A 22997-nucleotide genomic window follows, 5' to 3' on the forward strand; every position below is an offset into this window, starting at 1 on the left:
CAGACATATATTCATTAAAATGAATTGACTCATTAGGTCCACTTCTGGCAGGATCTTGCTGTCCCCACCATCCTTTTGAAAATTAGAAACATAGGAAGTAGATGAATTTTTGTCAGTTGGACGCATGAGGTACGTGATGTTTTAATCATATGACTTATACAATGGTCGGTAATCCATTCTTTGATAATAATAAGAGTCAATTATTAATTATTTTTTTAACTAGAACGGCTAGAAGCCTCGGCAGCCTTGTTTGTGATGCTTTGAGATTAATCTTTGAAAAATCCTGATTATCCACCTTGTTTGATTACATTCTGATAGGCGCTAATACCAAAAGGTATGTAAAATACCTAATGATGATAATATATATGGATTCTTACTGTAACCATCTAATCCAGTTTTCAGATTTTTGCCATCAGCCCAATTATTGTCTGTCGCTTTGTTTTATCATGTCTCGCACATCCTATTTTCCATGGACTGTTCTTTGTACAATTTTTTCTGTATGTAACATTGTATAAATATTGACTAGTTGTTCTGTAGTTTAGTTGTTCTGAAGTCTAGTTACTAGACGAAACGCGTTTTGTTTTACTTGATGTTATCTCTGAATATCATATGAGGAAGAATAAAGATACTGCACTAAGTTGCCGATATTCCTCTACCAACTCCAATGGTGGAGTATTCGAAGAGAAATTACATAATTCTGTCTATGTAATATGATGGACATGCTTCTTTACTTCTGTACATTTTAATAAAAAAACTTTTTATGAAAGAACAGTTCATGCTTATGTTTTAAAATTAATGATAATTGTGAAACCCACAGGGTTCCCTGTATTTATAGGTTGTAATCACATCTGGGCGCCAATTTTATATATATATATATATAATATATATATATATATAATATATATATTAATCACAGCACAGCACTCGCGCAACCCCAGAAGCGGGGTGCAATATCAGCACTCACCACTCATAGGGTGGGGTGCATGCAGCCCATGGCCACCAACCCAAATATATACAAACAGAAAGTTCAGCACTCGCCATAGCAAGCTCACTTATCCTCCCAACATCAATAAATAAATGATGGAGGTTTAGTTAGTGAATTGGCCAATGCACGGAAGCCTGCATACCGCTCGCCAAGGTACCCCACCTTCATGCAGGTCCTACACTATCACAGAGTCTCAAAAATTAGTGAGTGCTGAACTTTCTGTTTGTATATATTTGGGTTGGTGGCCATGGGCTGCATGCACCCCACCCTATGAGTGGTGAGTGCTGATATTGCACCCCGCTTCTGGGGTTGCGAGTGCTGTGGTTTTCTAGATTTGTTTGTGTGTGTATATATATAATATAGAGAGGGAAATTGGCGCCCAGAGGTGATTGCAACCTATAAATACAGGGAACCCTGTGGGTTTCACAATTATCATTAATTTTAAAACATAAGCATGAACTGTTCATGCAGGTCCTACACTATCACAAAGTCTCAAAAATTAGTGAGTGCTGAACTTTCTGTTTGTATATATTTGGGTTGGTGGCCATGGGCTGCATGCACCCCACCCTGTGAGTGGAGATATTGCACCCCGCCTCTGGGGTGGCGAGTGCTGTGGTTTTCTAGATTTGTTTGTATATTACGGGGTTAATCTTTGGTTAACTCTTATTAACCGTGGTCACAGGCCTTTTCATGCACCCCTGTGTAATCTTTGTAATTTTGCAAACAGGCTCGGCACTCACGTAACCGATAGCAATGGGCTGGGTGCCAGTGTGTGTGTGTGTGTATGTATGTATGTATATATGTGTATATATGTGTATATATCTTATCTATCTATCTATCTATCTATCTTGCTTTTTTGGGCTAATTGGATAGCTCCCGGGGATATTACCTGCGGTAAATTGTTGCAGGTGATTGGATACCCTTGAATCCTTAGGTTGCGTTTAAATTATTAAACTTCTATAGCTCATAGCTCTTATTACCTATAAAATATGAAATTGGCTATTACCTAATATGCCCCGAACATTCTGTTTATCTGTTTGTGTTTTTCCATTGCAATGTCCTCTCTTGCAGTGGCCGCTCGTTACTTTAAAAGGGCATTTATATTGTGACTTGTAGCTCTGTGCTGAACACTAAAATTGCTTTTGCCTCATTTAAATGCAGCCTGTGTTTTAGTGTATGGGAAGCAGGGGATGAGACATGCACACTTTGCTGGCTTGCTTATCTTTAAACAGTTTTCATTATTATTGCCAAGCCATTTCAAAGGTTTTTGCATTCGGATATTTGCTTGGGGGAGACATACAGTCAATGAATGTTTGCATTTAATCTAGAAACACACAGACTTTCTCATTGCTGTAAAATCTTTTCAAGAGCTTAATTACTTGTTTTTACTGAGTAAGGAGAAAAAAAGATTTTGGAATTTGTTTATATTGTCGGATTAAAACTGCATTGATAACGCTGACACAAATGTTGGTTTTATTAGGACTGTAATAATTACACAAGATGCTTAGGTAGTATAGTGAGAATCCAGGCTCATCGCTACTAAATAAGTATTGCCGTGGGTCTATGAAACACTTAGCTACTTTATTTGCCCTTTACTGTGGATTTAATCAAGGTTGCCTGCCCAGCTTATCATCGTTAACTATGGGTGCTTGTTAAATATAGTTTTATGGTCTCAAAAATGTATCCCATTAGTAAGCTTTGCAGTGTACATGTCATCTCCATAAAGAAAAACTAATGCGTAAAATGTGTTGATTTACAGGCCAAATGTGTATTGCAAGTACGTACATATGGAAAGTATATACTAACCAACCTGCTTCCTGTTCCCACTATGATCTACAGTACATTGGCTTTTCCCACCTGTTTTGGAGCTGAGATATGTTGGGCTAAATTAACTGTCAATAAAATCATTTAAGCTTACTAATTAGGCCTGAGTTATTCAGTTGGAAAAGATAAGTGCAAATGAGAGGCAATTGTCCATGCAAAACACATCTGTATAGTGTATTTAAAAGTATTCTGTTTTTGTAGGACTACCAGCAGACCAGGATCTGGTTATTTGATCAATTTTCTTGTGTGTGATGTTAATTAGAGCCTTAAAAAGGCCGGCTCATAGCTGATCTAGGACCGTTCACAATTAGAGTGGTGGTGTTCATTTTCCACAGCTCTTGTGTGAATTTTTGGGGTCAATTCAGTTGTGGACGATGTTAGTTTGAAATTACGGTAGTGCTGGGAGCACATAAGCCAGCGGTGGCCAACCTGTGGCTCTTGAGCCGCATGTGGCTCTTTCTTTATTCAAATGTGGCTCCAAACACTCTAAATCATGTGACCACAACAGATACAGAAACCGATGCACTCCAGCCAGACACGCAGCAGCACTACAGGGACTGAAAACTGAAGGAGCCAGACACTAGAGGTGAGACACCCACAAGCAAACAGAAGAAACATTAGGGACTGCTGCAATGGCATGAGTTGATGGGGGGGGGGGGGTGCTGTAGTGATACATGAGGGTGGGCTAGAGTGACACATGGCAGAGCTGGCTGGAGAGACACAGGAGGGTCCTGGCAGGAGTGACGCGGGAGGGTGCTGGAAGTAGTCACACATGAGAGAGCTGGCTGGAGTGACATAGGTGGGTGGTAGCAGGAATGAAGCATGGGAGAGCTGGCTGGAGTGACATAGGAGGGTGGTAGCAGGAGTGACACATGGAAGAGCTGGCTGGAGTGACAGAAGGGTGTTGGCAGGAGTGACGCATGGGAGAGCTGGCTGGAGTGACATAGGAGGGTGGTAGCAGGAGTGACACATGGGAGAGCTGGCTGGAGTGACACTGGGGAGCTGGCTGGAGTGACATAGGAGGGTGGTAGCAGGAGTGACACATAGGAGAGCTGGCTGGAGTGACACGGGGGAGCTGGCTGGAGTGACACGGGGGAGCTGGCTGGAGTCACACGGGGGAGCTGGCTGGAGTGACACGGGGGAGCTGGCTGGAGTGACACGGGGGAGCTGGCTGGAGTGACACGGGGGAGCTGGCTGGAGTGACACGGGGGAGCTGGCTGGAGTGACATGGGGGAGCTGGCTGGAGTGACAAAGGAGGGTGCTAGCAGGAGTGACATAGGAGGGTGCTAGCAGGAGTGACATAGGAGGGTGCTAGCAGGAGTGACATAGGAGGGTGCTAGCAGGAGTGACATAGGAGGGTGCTAGCAGGAGTGACATAGGAGGGTGCTAGCAGGAGTGACATAGGAGGGTGCTAGCAGGAGTGACATAGGAGGGTGCTAGCAGGAGTGACATAGGAGGGTGCTAGCAGGAGTGACATAGGAGGGTGCTAGCAGGAGTGACATAGGAGGGTGCTAGCAGGAGTGACATAGGAGGGTGCTAGCAGGAGTGACACATGGAAGAGCTGGCTGGAGTGACAGGAGGGTGTTTGCTGGAGTGACACATGTGAGACCTGACTGGAGTGACACAGCAGGGTCTTGGCAGTAGTGACACATGGGAGACCTGGCTGGAGTGACACGGGGGAGCTGGCTGGAGTGACATAGGAGGGTGCTATCAGGAGTGACACATGGGGGAGCTGTCTGGAGTGACACATGGGGGAGCTGAAGTTTATTATGTGAAAGTGGCTTTTTCAATGGATTTGGCGTAAAATAAATTGTCGTTCTGGCTTTTTCAATGAATTTTATACCAGGGGTGTGGTATAGCAGGCACAAGGCCACATTCCAGTTTTGCATGCGTGCCATCGGCTCGATGTCTGCTCTTTGACGTACCTAACAAGCTTTTTTGGCTCTTTGTCACTGACTGGTTGGCTACCCCTGACATAAGCTGTTAAACAGTTGCGTGTGGCTGCTAACAAAAACCTGAGAAATCATTGTGACTTAGTGTGCTGTTGCTGGCATTTGCAAAAGCACATCATTCACAATTAATTCGACCCCTATGAATTTCAGATCCACACGAATATAGCATTGCATGAGGCTATGGTTAATGTCCGGAACTCGAAAGTGCAATTGAAGGTTCTATTATATAGAGTAGGTCTTCAATCCCTCTTGTCTTTACTCCTTTCAAACAGAATATCGTGGCAGTGGGAGCTGGGTTTTGTGATGGCTTGATGTGTGGAGATAACACCAAAGCTGCAGTTATCCGTCTAGGACTCATGGAGATGATCGCATTTGCTAAAATATTCTGCAAAGGCCAAGTATCCACCTCCACATTCCTGGAGAGCTGTGGAGTTGCCGATCTCATCACCACGTGTTACGGTGGACGCAATAGAAAAGTTGCTGAGGCATTTGTGAAAACTGGAAAGGTATTGAGCTTCATCATGTTGACTGATCCATATAAGATTACATGAAGTATGTTTAGCGTCCTATGAAACCCTCCACCAGTCTAATAAATGTGTGTTATTGTGCTGCAGAGTATTGAAGAACTAGAGCAGGAGATGCTCAATGGGCAGAAGCTTCAAGGGCCTCAGACCTCTGCAGAAGTGCACCGCATCCTGCAACAGAAAGGCCTGGTAGACAAGTAAGTGATCCTCGTCATCATTTCTGATGTCATTCACCAAATGGAGAACAATTATTTGTCAATAAACCCAAAATGTTATTGCCTGGGTCTGTCCGAGTAGTAAGTGTACTCTCACTGTTTTTCATGGTTTTAGTGCAAACACAAGGTTTATAGTGTTTGGGGGTTTTTTAAAGATTTTTTTTATTTTCTTCCAAATCATTTATATTTTTAACCAAAGGAATTCACTAGTTAGTTTCCCTGCTAATTAATCCAAGTAAGGAAGTCTTTAGGCACTTTAAATCACACAATCATATCCAATTTGCAGTGATATGTGTGAGTTTTGAATTAACACTGTACTTCAGTTGTTACTAATATGTAAAACAAAGTAACCATAACGTCAAATAGAAAAATCTAGAAGCAGACCGGGTACATAAATAATGTTGAGAACAGACTGATAAATTGAACTTTAGGGGTATATTTAATTGCGGTCAAATTCCGGCGTGATTTTGTATTCGACAGTCGAAACCCTCCAGCCGGGACCCGAATTCGACATATTCAATAAATAACGGATTCGACAGTCCCACTGTCGAAAAACGGACCAATTGACGAATAGTGGGCAGCCTGGATTCGACTTCATGGACAGGACAAAAGTGTTAAATAAATCATAAAACAAATTGCGTGGGGTCCCCCCTCCTAAGCATAACCAGCCTCGTGCTCTTTGAGCCGGTCCTGGTTGTAAAAACACGGAGGGGGAAATGACAGGGGTTCCCCCGTATTTTAACAACCAGCACCGGGCTCTGCGCCTGGTCCTGGTGCAAAATATACGGGGGACAAAAGACGTAGGGGTCCCTCGTATTTTTAACACCAGCACCGGGCTCCACTAGCCAGAGAGATAATGCCACAGCCGGGGGGGACTTTTATACCGGTCCCTGCGGCCGTGGCATTAAATCCCCAACTAGTCACCCCTGGCCAGGGTACCCTGGAGGAGTGGGGACCCCTTAAATCAAGGGGTCCCCCCCCCCTCCCGACACCCAAGGGCCAGGGGTAAAGCCCGAGGCTGTCTCCCTTCCCCATCCAAGGGTGGCGGATGAGGGGCTGATAGCCTTTTGTGACCAAAAAAAAAGAATATTGTTTCTCTTACGTCCTAGAGGATGCTGGGGACTCCGTAAGGACTGTGGGGATAGACGGGCTTTAAGAAAGACTTTAGGAATTGGGTGTGCACTGGCTCCTCCCTCTATGCCCATCCTCCAGATCTCAGTTGATTACTGTGCCCAGAGGAGACTGGGTGCTTTTCAGAGGCTCTCCTGAGTTTCTGACAGAAAGTATTTTGTTAGGTTTTTTATTTTCAGGGAGCCTGCTGGCAACAGACTCCCTGCATCGTGAGACTGAGGGGAGAGAAGCAGACCTACTTCTGTGAGTTGAAAGGCTCTGCTTCTTAGGCTACTGGACACCATTAGCTCCACAGGGATCGGTACGCAGGTCTCATACTCGCCGTCCGTCCCGGAGCCGCGCCGCCGTCCTCCTCACAGAGCTGAAGGTAGAAGCCACGTGAGTATGAGAAGTTAGAAGACATCAGAGGCGGCAGAAGACTTCAATGTTCTTCACTGAGGTAACGCACAGCACTGCAGCTGTGCGCCATTGCTCCCATTCACCTCACATACTGTGTCACTGTAAGGGTGCAGGGCGCGGGGGGGGGCGCCCTGGGCAGCAAATAAACCTTTCCTGGCAAAAGATGGGTATATACAGCCGGCTACTGTATATACCTACGAGCCCCCGCCAAAGTTTTGTATTTTAGAGCGGGACAGAAGCCCGCCGCCGAGGGGGCGGGGCTTCTCCCTCAGCACTCACCAGCACCATTTTTTCTCCACAGCACCGCTGAGAGGAAGCTTACCCGGACTCTCCCCTGCTTAGATCACGGTGACAAGAGGGTTTTAAAGTAGAGGTAGGGCACAAAATTGGCGTATTGAGTATAAAAGCGCTATCTGGGTAAACATAAATATTGTGTTTTTTGTCCTGGGTTATTCTAGCGCTGGGTGTGTGCTGGCATACTCTCTCTCTGTCTCTCCTAAGGGCCTTGTGGGGGAACTGTCCTCAGATAAGAGGGTTCCCTGAGTGTGTGGTGTGTCGGTATGTGTGTGTCGACATGTCTGAGGTAGAAAGCTTTTCGAGGGAGAATAAGGAGCAAATGAATGTGGTGTCGCCGTCGCCGACACCTGACTGGATGGATATGTGGAATGTTTTAAGTGCCAATGTGAATTTATTGCACAAAAGATTGGAGAAAGCTGAAGCTAGGGAACAGTCAGGGAGTCAACCCATGCTTGTACCTATGTCGCAGGGACCTTCGGGGTCCCAAAAGCGCCCACTATCCCAAATAGTTGACACAGATTCTGACTCCAGTGTCGAATTTGATGATGCAAAATTACAGACAAAGGTGGCTAAATATATTCGATATATGATTATTGCAATCAAAGATGTTTTGCATATCACAGAGGAACCCCCTGTCCCTGACACGCGGGTACACATGTATAAGGGAAAGAAAACTGAGATACATTTTCCACCTCACATGAGCTGAACGAGTTATGTGAAAAAGCTTGGGAATCTCCAGACAAGAAACTGCAGATTCCAAAAAGGATTCTTATGACGTATCCTTTCCCGCCAACGGACAGGATACGGTGGGAATCATCCCCTAGGGTGGACAAAGCTTTCACACGCTTATCCAAAAAGGTAGCGCTGCCTTCCCAAGATACGGCTACCCTCAGGGATCCTGCTGATCACAAGCAGGAGGTTACCCTGAAGTCCATTTATACACATTCAGGTACCTTACTCAGACCGGCTATTGCGTCGGCATGGGTGTGTAGTGCTGTAGCAGCATGGACAGATACCTTATCAGCGGAATTTGATACCCTGGATAAGGATACCATCCTATTGACCCTAGGACATATAAAAGATGCTGTCTTATATATGAGAGATGCACAAAGAGACATTGGTCTATTGGGTTCAAGAATCAACGCTATGTCGATCTCGGCTAGAAGAGTCCTTTGGACCCAACAATGGACAGGTGATGCAGACTCAAAAAGGCATATGGAGGTTTTACCTTACAAGGGTGAGGAATTGTTTGGGGAAGGTCTCTCGGACCTGGTCTCCACTGCTACGGCAGGCAAATCTAATTTTTTACCTTATATTCCCTCACAACCTAAAAAAGCACCGCATTATCAAATGCAGTCCTTTCGATCAAATAGAACAAGAAAGGCCGTGGATCGTTCTTTCTTGCCAGAGGTAAGGGCAGAGGGAAAAAGCTGCACAACACAGCTAGTTCCCAGGAACAGAAGTCCTCCCCGGCCTCTGCAAAATCCACCGCATGACGCTGGGGCTCCACTAAGGGAGTCCGCCCCAGTGGGAGCACGTCTTCGAATTTTCAGCCACATCTGGGCCCACTCACAGGTGGATCCCTGGGCAATAGAAATTGTTTCCCTAAGTTACAAACTGGAATTCGAAGAGGTGCCTCCTCGCCGTTTTTACAAATCGGCTCTGCCAACGTCTCCTCAAGAACGGGAGATAGTGTTAAATGCAATCGACAAATTGTATCTTCAACAGGTGGTGGTCAAGGTTCCCCCTGCTTCAACAGGACAGGGCAGGGGATATTACTCAACCCTGTTTGTGGTCCCGAAACCGGACGGTTCGGTCAGACCCGTTTTAAATTTAAAATCCCTGAACCTATACTTGAAAAGGTTCAAATTCAAGATGGAATCGCTCAGGGCAGTCATCGCCAGCCTGGAAGGGGGAGATTTTATGGTATCTCTGGACATAAAGGATGCATACCTTCATGTTCCCATATATCCACCTCATCAGGCGTACCTGAGATTTGCGGTACAGGATTGTCATTACCAATTTCAGACGTTGCCATTTGGGCTTTCCACGGCCCCGAGAATTTTCACCAAGGTAATGGCGGAAATGATGGTGCTCCTGCGCAAGCAAGGTGTCACAATTATCCCGTACTTGGACGATCTCCTCATAAAAGCGAGATCAAGAGAACAATTACTGAACAGCGTGTCACTTTCACTGAAGGTTTTACAGCAACACGGCTGGATTCTCAATATCCCGAAGTCGCAGCTGGTTCCTACGACTCGTCTACCCTTCTCGGGCATGATTCTGGATACGGACCAGAAAAGGGTGTATCTGCTGATAGAAAAGGCTCAAGAACTTGTGACTTTGGTCAGGAACCTGTTGAAACCAAAACAGGTGTCAGTGCATCACTGCACGCGAGTCCTGGGAAAGATGGTGGCATCTTACAAGGCCATTCCATTCGGCAGGTTCCATGCACGGACCTTCCAATGGGATCTACTGGACAAATGGTCCGGGTCGCATCTACAAATGCATCGGTTGATCACTCTGTCCCCCAGGGCCAGGGTGTCTCTCCTGTGGTGGCTGCAGAGTGCTCACCTTCTAGAGGGCCGCAGATTCGGCATTCAGGATTGGGTCCTGGTGACCATGGACGCGACCCTCCGAGGTTGGGGTGCAGTCACACAAGGAAGGAACTTCCAGGGTCTTTGGTCAAGTCAGGAGACTTGTCTTCACATCAACGTCCTGGAGCTAAGGGCCATATTCAACGCCCTTCGTCAAGCGGAGACTTTGCTTCGTGACTTACCAGTTCTGATCCAGTCAGACAACATCACCGCAGTAGCTCATGTAAACCGCCAGGGTGGCACAAAGAGCAGAGTGGCAATGGCGGAAGCCACAAAAATTCTACACTGGGCGGAAAACCATGTAAGCGCCATATCAGCAGTGTGCATTCCGGGAGTGGACAACTGGGAAGCAGACTTCCTCAGCAGGCACGACCTGCATCCGGGAGAGTGGGTACTTCATCAGGAAGTCTTCACACAGATTGCAAGCCAGTGGGGCCTGCCCCAGATAGACATGATGGCGTCCCGCCTAAACAAAAAACTGCAAGGGTATTGCGCCAGGTCAAGAGACCCTCAGGCGGTAGCGGTGGACGCACTAGTGACACCGTGGGTGTTCCACTCAGTATATGTTTTTCCTCCTCTTCCTCTCATCCCAAAGGTGTTGAGAATAATAAGAAAAGGAGGAGTTCGGACAATTCTCATTGTTCCAGATTGGCCACGAAGGGCCTGGTACACGGAATTGCAGGAGATGCTCACAGAAGATCCGTTGCCTCTTCCTCTAAGACAGGACCTGTTGCAACAGGGGCCCTGTCTGTTCCAAGACTTACCGCGGCTGCGTTTGACGGCATGGCGGTTGAACGCCAGATCCTAGCGGAAAAGGGCATTCCGGATGAGGTCATTCCTACTCTGATAAAGGCTAGGAAGGATGTGACAGCTAAACATTATCACCGTATATGGCGTAAATATGTAGCTTGGTGTGAGGCCAGGAATGCTCCTACGGAAGAATTCCATCTGGGCCATTTCCTTCACTTTCTACAAACTGGAGTGAATTTGGGCCTAAAATTAGGCTCCATTAAGGTTCAGATTTCGGCATTGTCCATTTTCTTTCAAAAAGAATTGGCTTCACTTCCAGAAATACAAACTTTTGTAAAGGGAGTGCTTCATATTCAGCCTCCTTTTGTACCTCCGGTGGCACCTTGGGACCTTAACGTGGTTTTGAGTTTCCTTAAGTCGCACTGGTTTGAAAACACTTCAGACAGTAGAGTTAAAATATCTCACTTGGAAGGTGGTCATGTTGTTGGCCTTAGCTTCGGCTAGGCAAGTGTCAAAATTGGCGGCTTTGTCTCACAAAAGCCCCTATCTAGTTTTCCATATGGATAGGGCGGAATTGCGGACCCGTCCTCAATTCTTGCCTAAGGTGGTGTCATCCTTTCATATGAACCAACCTATTGTGGTGCCGGTGGCTACACGAGACTTGGAGGATTCCGAGTATCTGGATGTAGTCAGGGCTTTGAAAATTTACGTGGCCAGGACGGCCAAAGTCAGAAAAACTGAAGCGCTGTTTATCCTGTATGCAGCCAACAAGGTTGGCGCTCCTGCGTCAAAGCAGACTATTGCTCGCTGGATCTGTACCACGATTCAGCAGGCGCATACGACTGCTAGATTGCCGTTACCTAATTCAGTCAAGGCCCATTCCACTAGGAAAGTGGGCTCTTCTTGGGCGGCTGCCCGAGGGTTCTCTGTATTACAGCTGTGCCGAGCGGCTACTTGGTCAGGGGCAAACACGTTTGCGAAATTCTACAAATTTGATACCCTGGCTGAGGAGGAACTCCTGTTTGCTCAATCGGTGCTGCAGAGTCATCCGCACTTTCCCGCCCGTTTGGGAGCTTTGGTATAATCCCCATGGTCCTTACGGAGTCCCCAGCATCCTCTAGGACGTAAGAGAAAATAAGATTTTAAACCTACCGGTAAATCTTTTTCTCGTAGTCCGTAGAGGATGCTGGGCGCCCGTCCCAAGTGCGGACTACTTCTGCAAGACTTGTATATAGTTTTGCTTACATAAGGGTTATGTTATGGTTGCTTTCAGTTTCCGACTGAAGCTATGTTGAATTTCATACTGTTAACTGGTTAGTTATCACAAGTTACACGGTGTGATTGGTGTGGGCTGGTATGAATCTTGCCCTTGGTTTAACAAAAATCCTTTCCTTGTACTGTCCGTCTCCTCTGGGCACAGTTTCTCTAACTGAGGTCTGGAGGAGGGGCATAGAGGGAGGAGCCAGTGCACACCCAAATCCTAAAGTCTTTCTTAAAATGCCCATGTCTCCTGCGGAGCCCGTCTATCCCCATGGTCCTTACGGAGTCCTCAGCATCCTCTACGGACTACGAGAAAAAGATTTACCGGTAGGTTTAAAATCTTTTTTCTTTTCTTTTTTTTGTAGCAGAACTACAAGTCCCAGCAAGCCTCCCCCGCAAGCTGGTACTTGGAGAGCCACAAGTACCAGCATGTGGGGGGGGAAATGGGCCCGCTGGTACCTGTAGTTCTACTACAAAAAAAATACCCAAATAAAAACAATACACAGACACCGTGATAGTATAACTTTATTACATACATGCACACCAACATACATACATACTTGCTTATGTTGACACGAAGAGTTGGTCCCCTTCTCCACATAGAATCAGCACATGGCACTCTCCTGATTGGCTGTGCGTGTCTGAACTGTCAGTCAGGCGGCGCACTCCAGATACAATGTAGCTCATAGGCGATCCAGATACAATGTAGCTCATAGGCGCTCGAGATACAATGTAGCGCATAGGCAACCACAATTGTGACCCCACTTAACCTTGCGGTCTACCGCAGACCGCAAAGTTCCCACCATTGGATACAATGGAGCGCCTATGCGCTACATTGTATATCGACTGCGTCGCCTGACTGACAGCTCAGACGCGCACAGCCAATCAGGAGCGTACCATGACGTGGCGCTCCCTGATTGGCTGAAGGGACCCTCTTTGACAGCAGTCACGGGGGGTCCCGCCAGTCGGGGAAAGGGGTCCCATGTGTAAACATGGGATCCCTTTCAGTGCGTGGATCGTGTTTTTCGTTTTTTTATTTCGCCAAGTACATGGATTACAAACAGAAGAGGACCGATCTACACTGGATTGTTGTGAGTATAATTTTATTTACAGGTACCCCGTGGATTCTACGTGGAGAAGGGGACCGACTGCTTCGTGTCAACATAGGTATGTATGTATGTATGTTGGTGTGCATGTATGTAATAAAGTTGTACTTTCACGGTGTGTGTGTATTGTTTTTATTTGGGTATTTTTTTTTTAGTAGAACTACAGGTACCAGCGGGCCCGTCCCCCCCCCCCCCCCGCATGCTGGTACTTGTGGTTCTCCAAGTACCAGCTTGCGGGGGAGGCTTGCTGGGACTTGTAGTTCTGCTACAAAAAACAATATTCTTTTTTTCTCTGACGTCCTAGTGGATGCTGGGAACTCCGTAAGGACCATGGGGAATAGCGGCTCCGCAGGAGACTGGGCACAAAAGAAAAGCTTTAGGACTACCTGGTGTGCACTGGCTCCTCCCCCTATGACCCTCCTCCAAGCCTCAGTTAGATTTTTGTGCCCGACCGAGCTGGGTGCAATCTAGGGGGCTCTCCTGAGCTTCTTAGGAAAAGTTAGTTTTAGGTTTTTTATTTTCAGTGAGACCTGCTGGCAACAGGCTCACTGCATCGAGGGACTAAGGGGAGAAGAAGCGAACCTGCCTGCTTGCAGCCAGCTTGGGCTTCTTAGGCTACTGGACACCATTAGCTCCAGAGGGACCGAACACAGGCCCAGCCTCGGAGTTCGGTCCCAGAGCCGCGCCGCCGGCCCCCTTACAGAGCCAGAAGCAAGAAGAAGTCCGGAAAATCGGCGGCAGAAGACATCAGTCTTCACCAAGGTAGCGCACAGCACTGCAGCTGTGCGCCATTGCTCCTCATGCACACCACACGCTCCGGTCACTGATGGGTGCAGGGCGCTGGGGGGGGGGGGGGGGGGCGCCCTGAGCAGCAATATGAACACCTTGGCTGGCTAAAATACATCACATATAACCCCCAGGGCTATGTGGATGTATGTTAACCCCTGCCAGATTCCTGAAAAAAGCGGGAGAAAAGTCCGCCGAGAAGGGGGCGGAGCCTATCTCCTCAGCACACTGGCGCCATTTTCCCTCACAGCCCCGCTGGAAGGACGTCTCCCTGACTCTCCCCTGCAGTCCTGCACTACAGAAAAGGGTAAAACAAGAGGGGGGGGGGGCCACTAATTAGGCGCAGTATAATATAAACAGCAGCTATAAGGGGAAAAACACTCTGTATAGTGTTATCCCAACATATATATATAGCGCTCTGGTGTGTGCTGGCATACTCTCCCTCTGTCTCCCCAAAGGGCTAGTGGGGTCCTGTCCTCTATCAGAGCATTCCCTGTGTGTGCTGTGTGTCGGTACGACTGTGTCGACATGTATGAGGAGGAAAATGATGTGGAGGCGGAGCAATTGCCTACAATGGAGATGTCACCCCCTAGGGAGTCGACACCTGAGTGGATGGGCTTATGGAAGGAATTACGTGAAAGTGTCAGCTCTTTACAAAAGACGGTTGATGACATGAGACAGCCGGCTACTCAGCTTGTGCCTGTCCAGGCGTCTCAAAGACCATCAGGGGCTCTAAAACGCCCGCTACCTCAGATGGCAGATACAGACGCCGACACGGATACTGACTCCAGTGTCGACGATGAAGAGACGAATGTGACTTCCAGTAGGGCCACACGTTACATGATTGAGGCAATGAAAAATGTTTTACACATTTCTGATAGTACAAGTACCACTAAAAAGGGTATTATGTTTGGTGAGAAAAAACTACCTGTAGTTTTTCCTGCATCTGAGGAATTAAATGAAGTGTGTGATGAAGCGTGGGTTTCTCCCGATAAAAAACTGATAATTCCTAAAAGGTTATTGGCATCATACCCCTTCCCGCCAGAGGATAGGGCACGTTGGGAAACACCCCCTAGGGTGGATAAAGCGCTCACACGCTTGTCTAAACAGGTGGCACTACCGTCTCCTGATACGGCCGCCCTTAAGGAACCTGCTGACAGAAAGCAGGAGAATATCCTAAAATGTATATACACTCACACGGGTGTTATACTGCGACCAGCAATCGCCTCAGCCTGGATGTGCAGTGCTGGGGTGGCGTGGTCGGATTCCCTGACTGAAAATATTGATACCCTGGATAGGGACAGTATATTACTGACTATAGAGCATTTAAAAGATGCATTTTTATATATGCGTGATGCACAGAGGGATATTTGCCGACTGGCATCAAGAGTAAGTGCGCTGTCCATATCTGCCAGAAGAGGGTTATGGACGCTGCAGTGGTCAGGTGATGCTGATTCCAAAAGGCATATGGAAGTATTGCCTTATAAAGGGGAGGAGTTATTTGGGGTAGGTCTATCGGACCTAGTGTCCACGGCAACTGCTGGGAAATCCACATTTTTACCCCAGGTAGCCTCTCAACATAAGAAGACGCCGTATTATCAGGCGCAGTCCTTTCGGCCCCATAAGGGCAAGCGGGCAAAAGGCTCCTCATTTCTGCCCCGTGGCAGAGGGAGAGGAAAAAGGCTGCAGCAAACAGCCAGTTCCCAGGAACAGAAGCCCTCTCCCGCCAAGTCCTCAGCATGACGCTGGGGCTCTACAAGCGGACTCAGACACGGTGGGGGCCCGTCTCAAGAATTTCAGCGCGCAGTGGGCTCACTCACTAGTGGACCCCTGGATCCTTCAGGTGGTATCTCAGCGGTACAAATTGGAATTCGAGACGTCTCCCCCCCGCCGTTTCCTAAAGTGTGCCTTACCGACGTCTCCCTCCGACAGGGAGGCGGTATTGGAAGCCATTCACAAGCTGTATTCTCAGCAGGTGATAATCAAGGTACCCCTCCTGCAACAGGGAAAGGGGTATTATTCCACGCTGTTTGTGGTACCGAAGCCGGATGGCTCGGTGAGACCTATTTTAAATCTAAAATCTTTGAACACTTACATACAGAGGTTCAAATTCAAGATGGAGTCACTCAGAGCGGTGATCGCGAACCTGGAAGAAGGGGATTATATGGTGTCTCTGGACATCAAGGATGCTTACCTCCATGTCCCAATTTACCCTTCTCACCAAGGGTACCTCAGGTTTGTGGTACAGAACTGCCACTATCAGTTTCAGACGCTGCCGTTTGGATTGTCCACGGCGCCCCGGGTCTTTACCAAAGTAATGGCCGAAATTATGATACTCCTTCGAAGGAAAGGAGTTTTAATTATCCCTTACTTGGACGATCTCCTGATAAGGGCAAGATCCGAGGAACAGTTGGTAGTCGGAGTAGCACTATCTCAAGTAGTGCTGCGGCAGCACGGTTGGATTCTCAATATCCCAAAATCGCAGCTGATCCCGACGACACGTCTTCTATTCCTAGGGATGATCCTGGACACAGTCCAGAAAAAGGTGTTTCTCCCGGAAGAGAAAGCCAGAGAGTTGTCCGAGCTAGTCAGAAACCTCCTAAAACCAGGCCAAGTATCAGTGCATCAATGCACAAGGGTCCTGGGAAAAATGGTGGCTTCCTACGAAGCAATCCCATTCGGCAGATTCCACGCAAGAACATTCCAGTGGGACCTGCTGGACAAATGGTGCGGATCGCATCTTCAGATGCATCGGCGGATAACCCTGTCCCCAAGGACAAGGGTGTCTCTCCTGTGATGGTTGCACAGTGCTCATCTTCTAGAGGGCCGCAGATTCGGCATTCAGGACTGGGTCCTGGTGACCACAGATGCCAGCCTGCGAGGCTGGGGAGCAGTCACACAGGGAAGTAACTTCCAGGGCTTGTGGCAATGGCAGAACCTGCAAGGATTCTTCGCTGGGCGGAAAATCATGTGATAGCACTGTCAGCAGTGTTCTTTATGGGAGTGGACAACTGGGAAGCAGACTTCCTCATTAGGCACGACCTCCACCCGGGAGAGTGGGGACTTCACCCAGAAGTCTTCCACATGATTGTAAACCGTTGGGAAAAACCAAAGGTGGACATGATGGCGTCCCGCCTCAACAAAAAACTGGACAGGTATTGCGCCAGGTCAAGGGACCCTCAAGCAATAGCGGTGGACGCTCTGGTAACACAGTGGGTGTACCAGTCAGTGTATGTGTTCCCTCCTCTGCCTCTCATACTCAAGGTGCTGAGGATTATACGGCGGGGAGGAGTAAGAACTATTCTCGTGGCTCCGGATTGGCCAAGAAGGACTTGGTACCCGGAACTTCAAGAAATGCTCACAGAGGACCCGTGGCCTCTACCTCTGAGAAGGGACCTGCTCCAGCAGGGACCCTGTCTGTTCCAAGACTTACCGCGGCTGCGTTTGACGGCATGGCGGTTGAACGCCGGATCCTAAAGGAAAAAGGCATTCCAGACGAAGTCATCCCTACTTTGATAAAAGCCAGAAAGGATGTAACCGCAAAGCATTATCACCGTATCTGGCTGAAATATGTTGCGTGGTGCGAGGCCAAAAAGGCCCCGACGGAGGAATTTCAACTGGGTTGATTCCTGCATTTCCTGCAAGCAGGAGTGTCTATGGGCCTAAAATTAGGATCCATTAAGGTCCAGATTTCGGCCCTGTCGATTTTCTTTCAGAGAGAACTGGCTTCAGTGCCTGAAGTCCAGACGTTTGTTAAGGGAGTGCTACATATACAGCCTCCTTTTGTGCCTCCAGTGGCACCCTGGGATCTGAATGTTGTTTTGGGTTTCCTAAAATCACATTGGTTTGAACCACTCAACACTGTGGACTTAAAATATCTCACATGGAAAGTGGTCATGCTGTTGGCCCTGGCTTCAGCCAGGCGTGTGTCAGAATTGGCGGCTTTATCCTGTAAAAGCCCTTACCTGATTTTTCATACGGACAGGGCAGAATTGAGGACTCGTCCTCAATTTCTCCCAAAGGTGGTTTCAGCGTTTTCATCTGAACCAGCCTATTGTGGTACCTGCGGCTACTAAGGACTTGGAGGACTCCAAGTTGCTGGACGTTGTCAGGGCCCTGAAAATATATGTTTCCAGGACGGCTGGAGTCAGAAAATCTGACTCGCTATTTATCCTGTACGCACCCAACAAGCTGGGTGCTCCTGCTTCTAAGCAGACTATTGCTCGCTGGATTTGTAGTACAATTCAGCTTGCGCATTCTGTGGCAGGCCTGCCACAGCCAAAATCTGTAAAAGCCCACTCCACAAGGAAGGTGGGCTCATCTTGGGCGGCTGCCCGAGGGGTCTCGGCTTTACAACTTTGCCGAGCTGCTACTTGGTCAGGGTCAAATACTTTTGTGAAATTTTACAAATTTGACACTCTGGCTGAGGAGGACCTGGAGTTTTCTCACTCGGTGCTGCAGAGTCATCCGCACTCTCCCGCCCGTTTGGGAGCTTTGGTATAATCCCCATGGTCCTTACGGAGTTCCCAGCATCCACTAGGACGTCAGAGAAAATAAGAATTTACTTACCGATAATTCTATTTCTCGTAGTCCGTAGTGGATGCTGGGCGCCCATCCCAAGTGCGGATTATCTGCAATACTTGTACATAGTTATTGTTAACAAATCGGGTTATTGTTGTTGTGAGCCATCTATCCAGAGGCTCCTCTGTTATCATGCTGTTAACTGGGTTCATATCACAAGTTGTACGGTGTGATTGGTGTGGCTGGTATGAGTCTTACCCGGGATTCAAAATCCTTCCTTATTGTGTACGCTCGTCCGGGCACAGTATCCTAACTGAGGCTTGGAGGAGGGTCATAGGGGGAGGAGCCAGTGCACACCAGGTAGTCCTAAAGCTTTTCTTTTGTGCCCAGTCTCCTGCGGAGCCGCTATTCCCCATGGTCCTTACGGAGTTCCCAGCATTCACTACGGACTACGAGAAATAGAATTATCGGTAAGTAAATTCTTATTTTTGACACACAAGGCTATCAGCCCCCCATCCACCGCCCTTGGATGGGGGACAGCCTCGGGCTTCACCCCTAGCCCTTGGGTGGCTGGAGGGGGGGGGACCCCTTGATTTAAGGGGTCCCCACTCCTCCAGGGTACCCCGGCCAGGGGTGACTAGTTGGAGATTTAATGCCACGGCCGCAGGGACCGGTATTAAAGTGTGCTGTGGCATTATTTCTCTGGCTAGTGGAGCCCGCTGCTAAAAATACGGGGGACCCCTACGTCTTTTGTCCCCCGTATTTTTGCACCAGGAGCGGGCGCAGAGCCCGGTGCTGGTTGTTAAAATACGGGGGAACCCCTGTCATTTCTCCCCCCCCCCCCCCGTTTTTTTTTACAACCAGGACGGGCTCAAAGAGCCCGAGGCTGGTTATGCTTAGGAGGGGGGACCCCACGCAATTTTTTTCAGGATTTTTAACCATTTCACACCCCTTCCAACTGAAAAACATGCACTGATCTCTCCATATTATTGTAGTCCGTAAAAAAAAAAATATTCTTTTAAAAAATCTATTTAATAATACTTGTGGCTCATAAATAGACCAACCAAGTAGATAATCCGTTCAAATATAAATAGATATGCTATTAGCAATCAAAAAAGCACCCCAAAAAACATATTTTTAAAAAATGTTATTAGATCACGACAGAAAAATGAGGCAGAATGAAATTGACGAAATTACTGTCGAAAAGCACTGTTGTCGAATCGATATTCTTCAATTGAATATTCTTTTGTCGAAAAGCCGCATTTTTAACATTGCAGACATGTCGAATTGAAAAAATGTCGAATTGCAAAAAGTCGAAAATGAAACGGAAGGTTTTTTTGTCAAAGTACTGTATTGAATTGTCGAATCCAATTCGACAGGTTTTTCGACAATTGCGGCAATTCGGCCGCAATTGAATATACCCCATAATGTTATCATTTCAGCAAACACACACACTGCAATTTTGAGAAGTGTGATGTAAAGTGCCTGTACTCTTTTTACACCTTACCTATATAGCGCTATACACTCTACAGCCTGGAAAGCTGTCTGGTTTATCTTTAGGAAGTGTTAAACAATCAGCTTCCTAGTCTCAGCCTCCTCTTCATGACATCTTACATGTAGGGGGGCTTTACTGTGTAGCACAGAAAACACCTATTTGGAACTGCAGCCAAACCTGCCAGGTTGCACATAGGGGGAGATTCAAATGTTTGAAAAGTCAGTTGGGAGTCTGTTTTTCCCCATCTAATAGACAGGAAAAAACAGACACCCAACCGACTTTTCAAACATTTGAATCTCCTCCATAGAATGGATTTTGTCTGACGGCTCTTTTCTGTCCATATGGTCGGGGTGTCTAGAGTGAGATCTGTAAGCGGGTCCTAGGCAGTAGAGCAGTGTTTTTCAACCATTGTGCCATGGCACACTAGTGTGCCCTGAGCAGTCTCCAGGTGTGCCGCCATAGAAGCAGAGCCAGGCCCGTCAGTGTTTTGCTGCTACTGAGGCCCTGGAATGATCAATACTGGTGGGTTTAGTAGTGGATGCAGAGCCAGTTCTAATTTTGGAGCCGGGCAGTGTTGTGCTCTTCTGGCTTTCTCAGATGTGGCTCAGGCGTTGCCTATGGAGGAGCTACGACATGACATCTTTGGACACGCAACTGCACCATGCATCACCATTATATGTGAGTGTGCCTTGGCAATATTTAAATCTTGTTCAGTGTGCCGCGAGTTGTAAAAGGTTGAAAATCTCTGCAGTAGAGCAACACAAAAGAACAGCATGGGGAGTTTACTGCTTAACTTGGATGTGTAGACCTCCATATTGTTAAGTTCACAATTAAATACAACATGTGAAAAGTTTATAGGAGTAAAAGGCCTTATTTTTCCTTTCACAGATTTCCACTTTTCAATGCTGTTTATCAAATCTGCTATAAAGGAAAGCCTGTGGAAGAAGTTATTTCCTGCCTACAAAGCCACCCTGAACATATGTAATCTGAATGTATACTTCATGTTTTTTTTTTGCTTTTTTTTTTAGTATGTTATGCTGCAAAAATCAGGAGACCAATCTCTATTAACACACAAAACTTTGAATGTGTAATGTCTAGTTTGCAACGCGGCTCACTCACTGGAACCGCTTGGTATTTAACTACAGGGGTGTAGTATGGCTGACCGGCGGTCTCCTGACCGCCGGTCAGTTTACCGACGCCGGGATCTCTGCAGCATACCGATGCCGGGATCCCGGCGGGGAGGGGCGAGTGCAGCAAGCCCCTTGCGGGCTCGGCGGCGACCTGCGGTCGCCACGGGTTCTATTCCCACTCTATGGGTGTCGTGGACACCCACGAGTGGAAATAGTCCCTGTTGGTCGGCATGCCGACCATCGGGATACTGAGCCGGCGGGATGGTGGAGGAGGTCATGTGACTGTCGTTCAGCAGACCGGCGGTCACATGAATACCACCCAACTACAGGAATAGATTATGGAAACAGGACATCTGTAAGGAATGTTTTAATTAAATGACATATGGAAATGTTTAGTATTTGTGAGTACATATGACCCTGCTACTGCATATTGTACAGTTATTGTATCGGGAGTAACCTACAGTGACGTCATGGCTCAGTATACTGTGTCCTGAGATGTGATCTCAGAGTATACTAGTAATCCTATATACTGAACAATGTGTTTCTCACAGCAGATGTCATGAACAATATAAACCTGTTACTCACTGTATATTTGACACTTTAATGTTCTGCCACTTGGAACATGGAATTATTTGTAAGGGCTATTATACCTATGTTTTTATGATATTTTATTCCTACAAGTCAGAAATGATCTGATATTTTGGATGTTTATTGTACTGAAGGGGCATTTAGCAAATCCCTATATATTTCTAGTTCAAATTATGAGGGAAATCCCTTTTTATGTATGTATCTTTTAAGCATTTATCATACAGGTTGAGTCTCCGAAATCCGAAAATCCAAACTTGTTTAAGCGCAATGGAGACAGTGATACCTTTGCTTTTTGTTGCTACAATGTACACAGACTGTTACATGCACAGAATTATTACAAATATTGTATAAAAGGACATTCAGGCTATGTATAAGGTGTATATGAGATCTAATTGCATTCTGCGTTTAGACTTGGGTCCCATCACTAAGATATCTCATTATGCAGATATTCCAAAGTACAGAAATATCCGATATCCAAAAGACTTCTGGTCCCAATTATTTTGGATATGGGAGACTCGCCCTATATATACTAAGAATTTATTTAGACTAATGCATATTTTACACAATAGCATTATGTTTGTTCCAACATCGTTACTATATTCTCTGTACTTTCTATGGTATGGGATATTGCTAAGGGGGGGTGTTCAATTAGCACTTTTCGCCCATTTTTAGGTCAAATTTACTTTCAATCTATTCAATGCCCGTGCCGTTTTTTTTTTCTTTTTCGACTGGTCGAAAAATCCGGCACTGGCCAAATCCACGTGTATTGGCAAATTTGCCGCTGATACACGTGTTCTGGCAATTACAGGGACGTTTTCGCCCGTTTTTTGCACAATTTTCACCCATGCCGGTTTGATTAAAAAAAAAGGTGAAACAGCATGGGCGCAAATGAATTAAAAAACAGGCGAAAACGCCCGCAATTTTATACCCTGTGTCGAATTAGTGCTGTTTTTCCGACCAGTCCAAAAAAAACAACACTTAATTGAATACCCCACTAAGACTGTGCCGTTCCATTAAACATATCTCTATCTATCTATCTATCTATCTATCTATCTATCTATCTATCTATCGCTGTATTTTATATGATAATGGTGATACTATCAGACTATTAAAGCATAATAGTGAGAACTTCTTCAGTTGGTATCAGTGTGACTTATTTTTTGTTTTTTCCTCTTGCATTTATTTCATTGCTGTTTTGTTTCCAATATCATTATAAAAAATAAAATAAAACATGCAGTGTTTCTTGCTTGGTCAGATGTACCTGGCTAGCTCGTTTATCCTTTTCTGGCAGTACAATAGGAATAACTGTTGGTATTTGTAATGTTTTTAGTAAATATCATTAATATTTAAAATGACTTGTGAAAAACTAATCTTGCAAAACAAATTTATAGCCTCATCGGCCTAAGCCATCCTGTTACCGGCTTTATAGTAATATAC

At 46.6% G+C, this 22997-nt stretch overlaps 1 protein-coding gene across 2 annotated transcripts in view; it reads left to right on the plus strand.

Annotated features, from left to right (window-relative positions):
• Positions 1-22692, plus strand: part of GPD1L (glycerol-3-phosphate dehydrogenase 1 like) — a 112407-nt gene extending 89715 nt beyond the window's left edge. Inside the window, exons 6-9 of one of the 2 annotated variants that reach the window (XM_063922292.1) lie at positions 2745-2762; positions 5034-5267; positions 5376-5482; positions 20731-22692. In XM_063922292.1, the coding sequence (XP_063778362.1) occupies positions 2745-2762; positions 5034-5267; positions 5376-5482; positions 20731-20827 (456 nt within the window). In that variant the 3' untranslated portion in view covers positions 20828-22692. The remainder of the gene's footprint in view (positions 1-2744; positions 2763-5033; positions 5268-5375; positions 5483-20730) is intronic. The other variant, XM_063922293.1, reaches the window with a different exon arrangement.
• The last annotated feature ends 305 nt before the right edge of the window (positions 22693-22997 follow it).

Source organism: Pseudophryne corroboree, chromosome 5 (genome assembly GCF_028390025.1).
Source record: "Pseudophryne corroboree isolate aPseCor3 chromosome 5, aPseCor3.hap2, whole genome shotgun sequence".
Lineage (NCBI taxonomy): Eukaryota > Metazoa > Chordata > Amphibia > Anura > Myobatrachidae > Pseudophryne > Pseudophryne corroboree.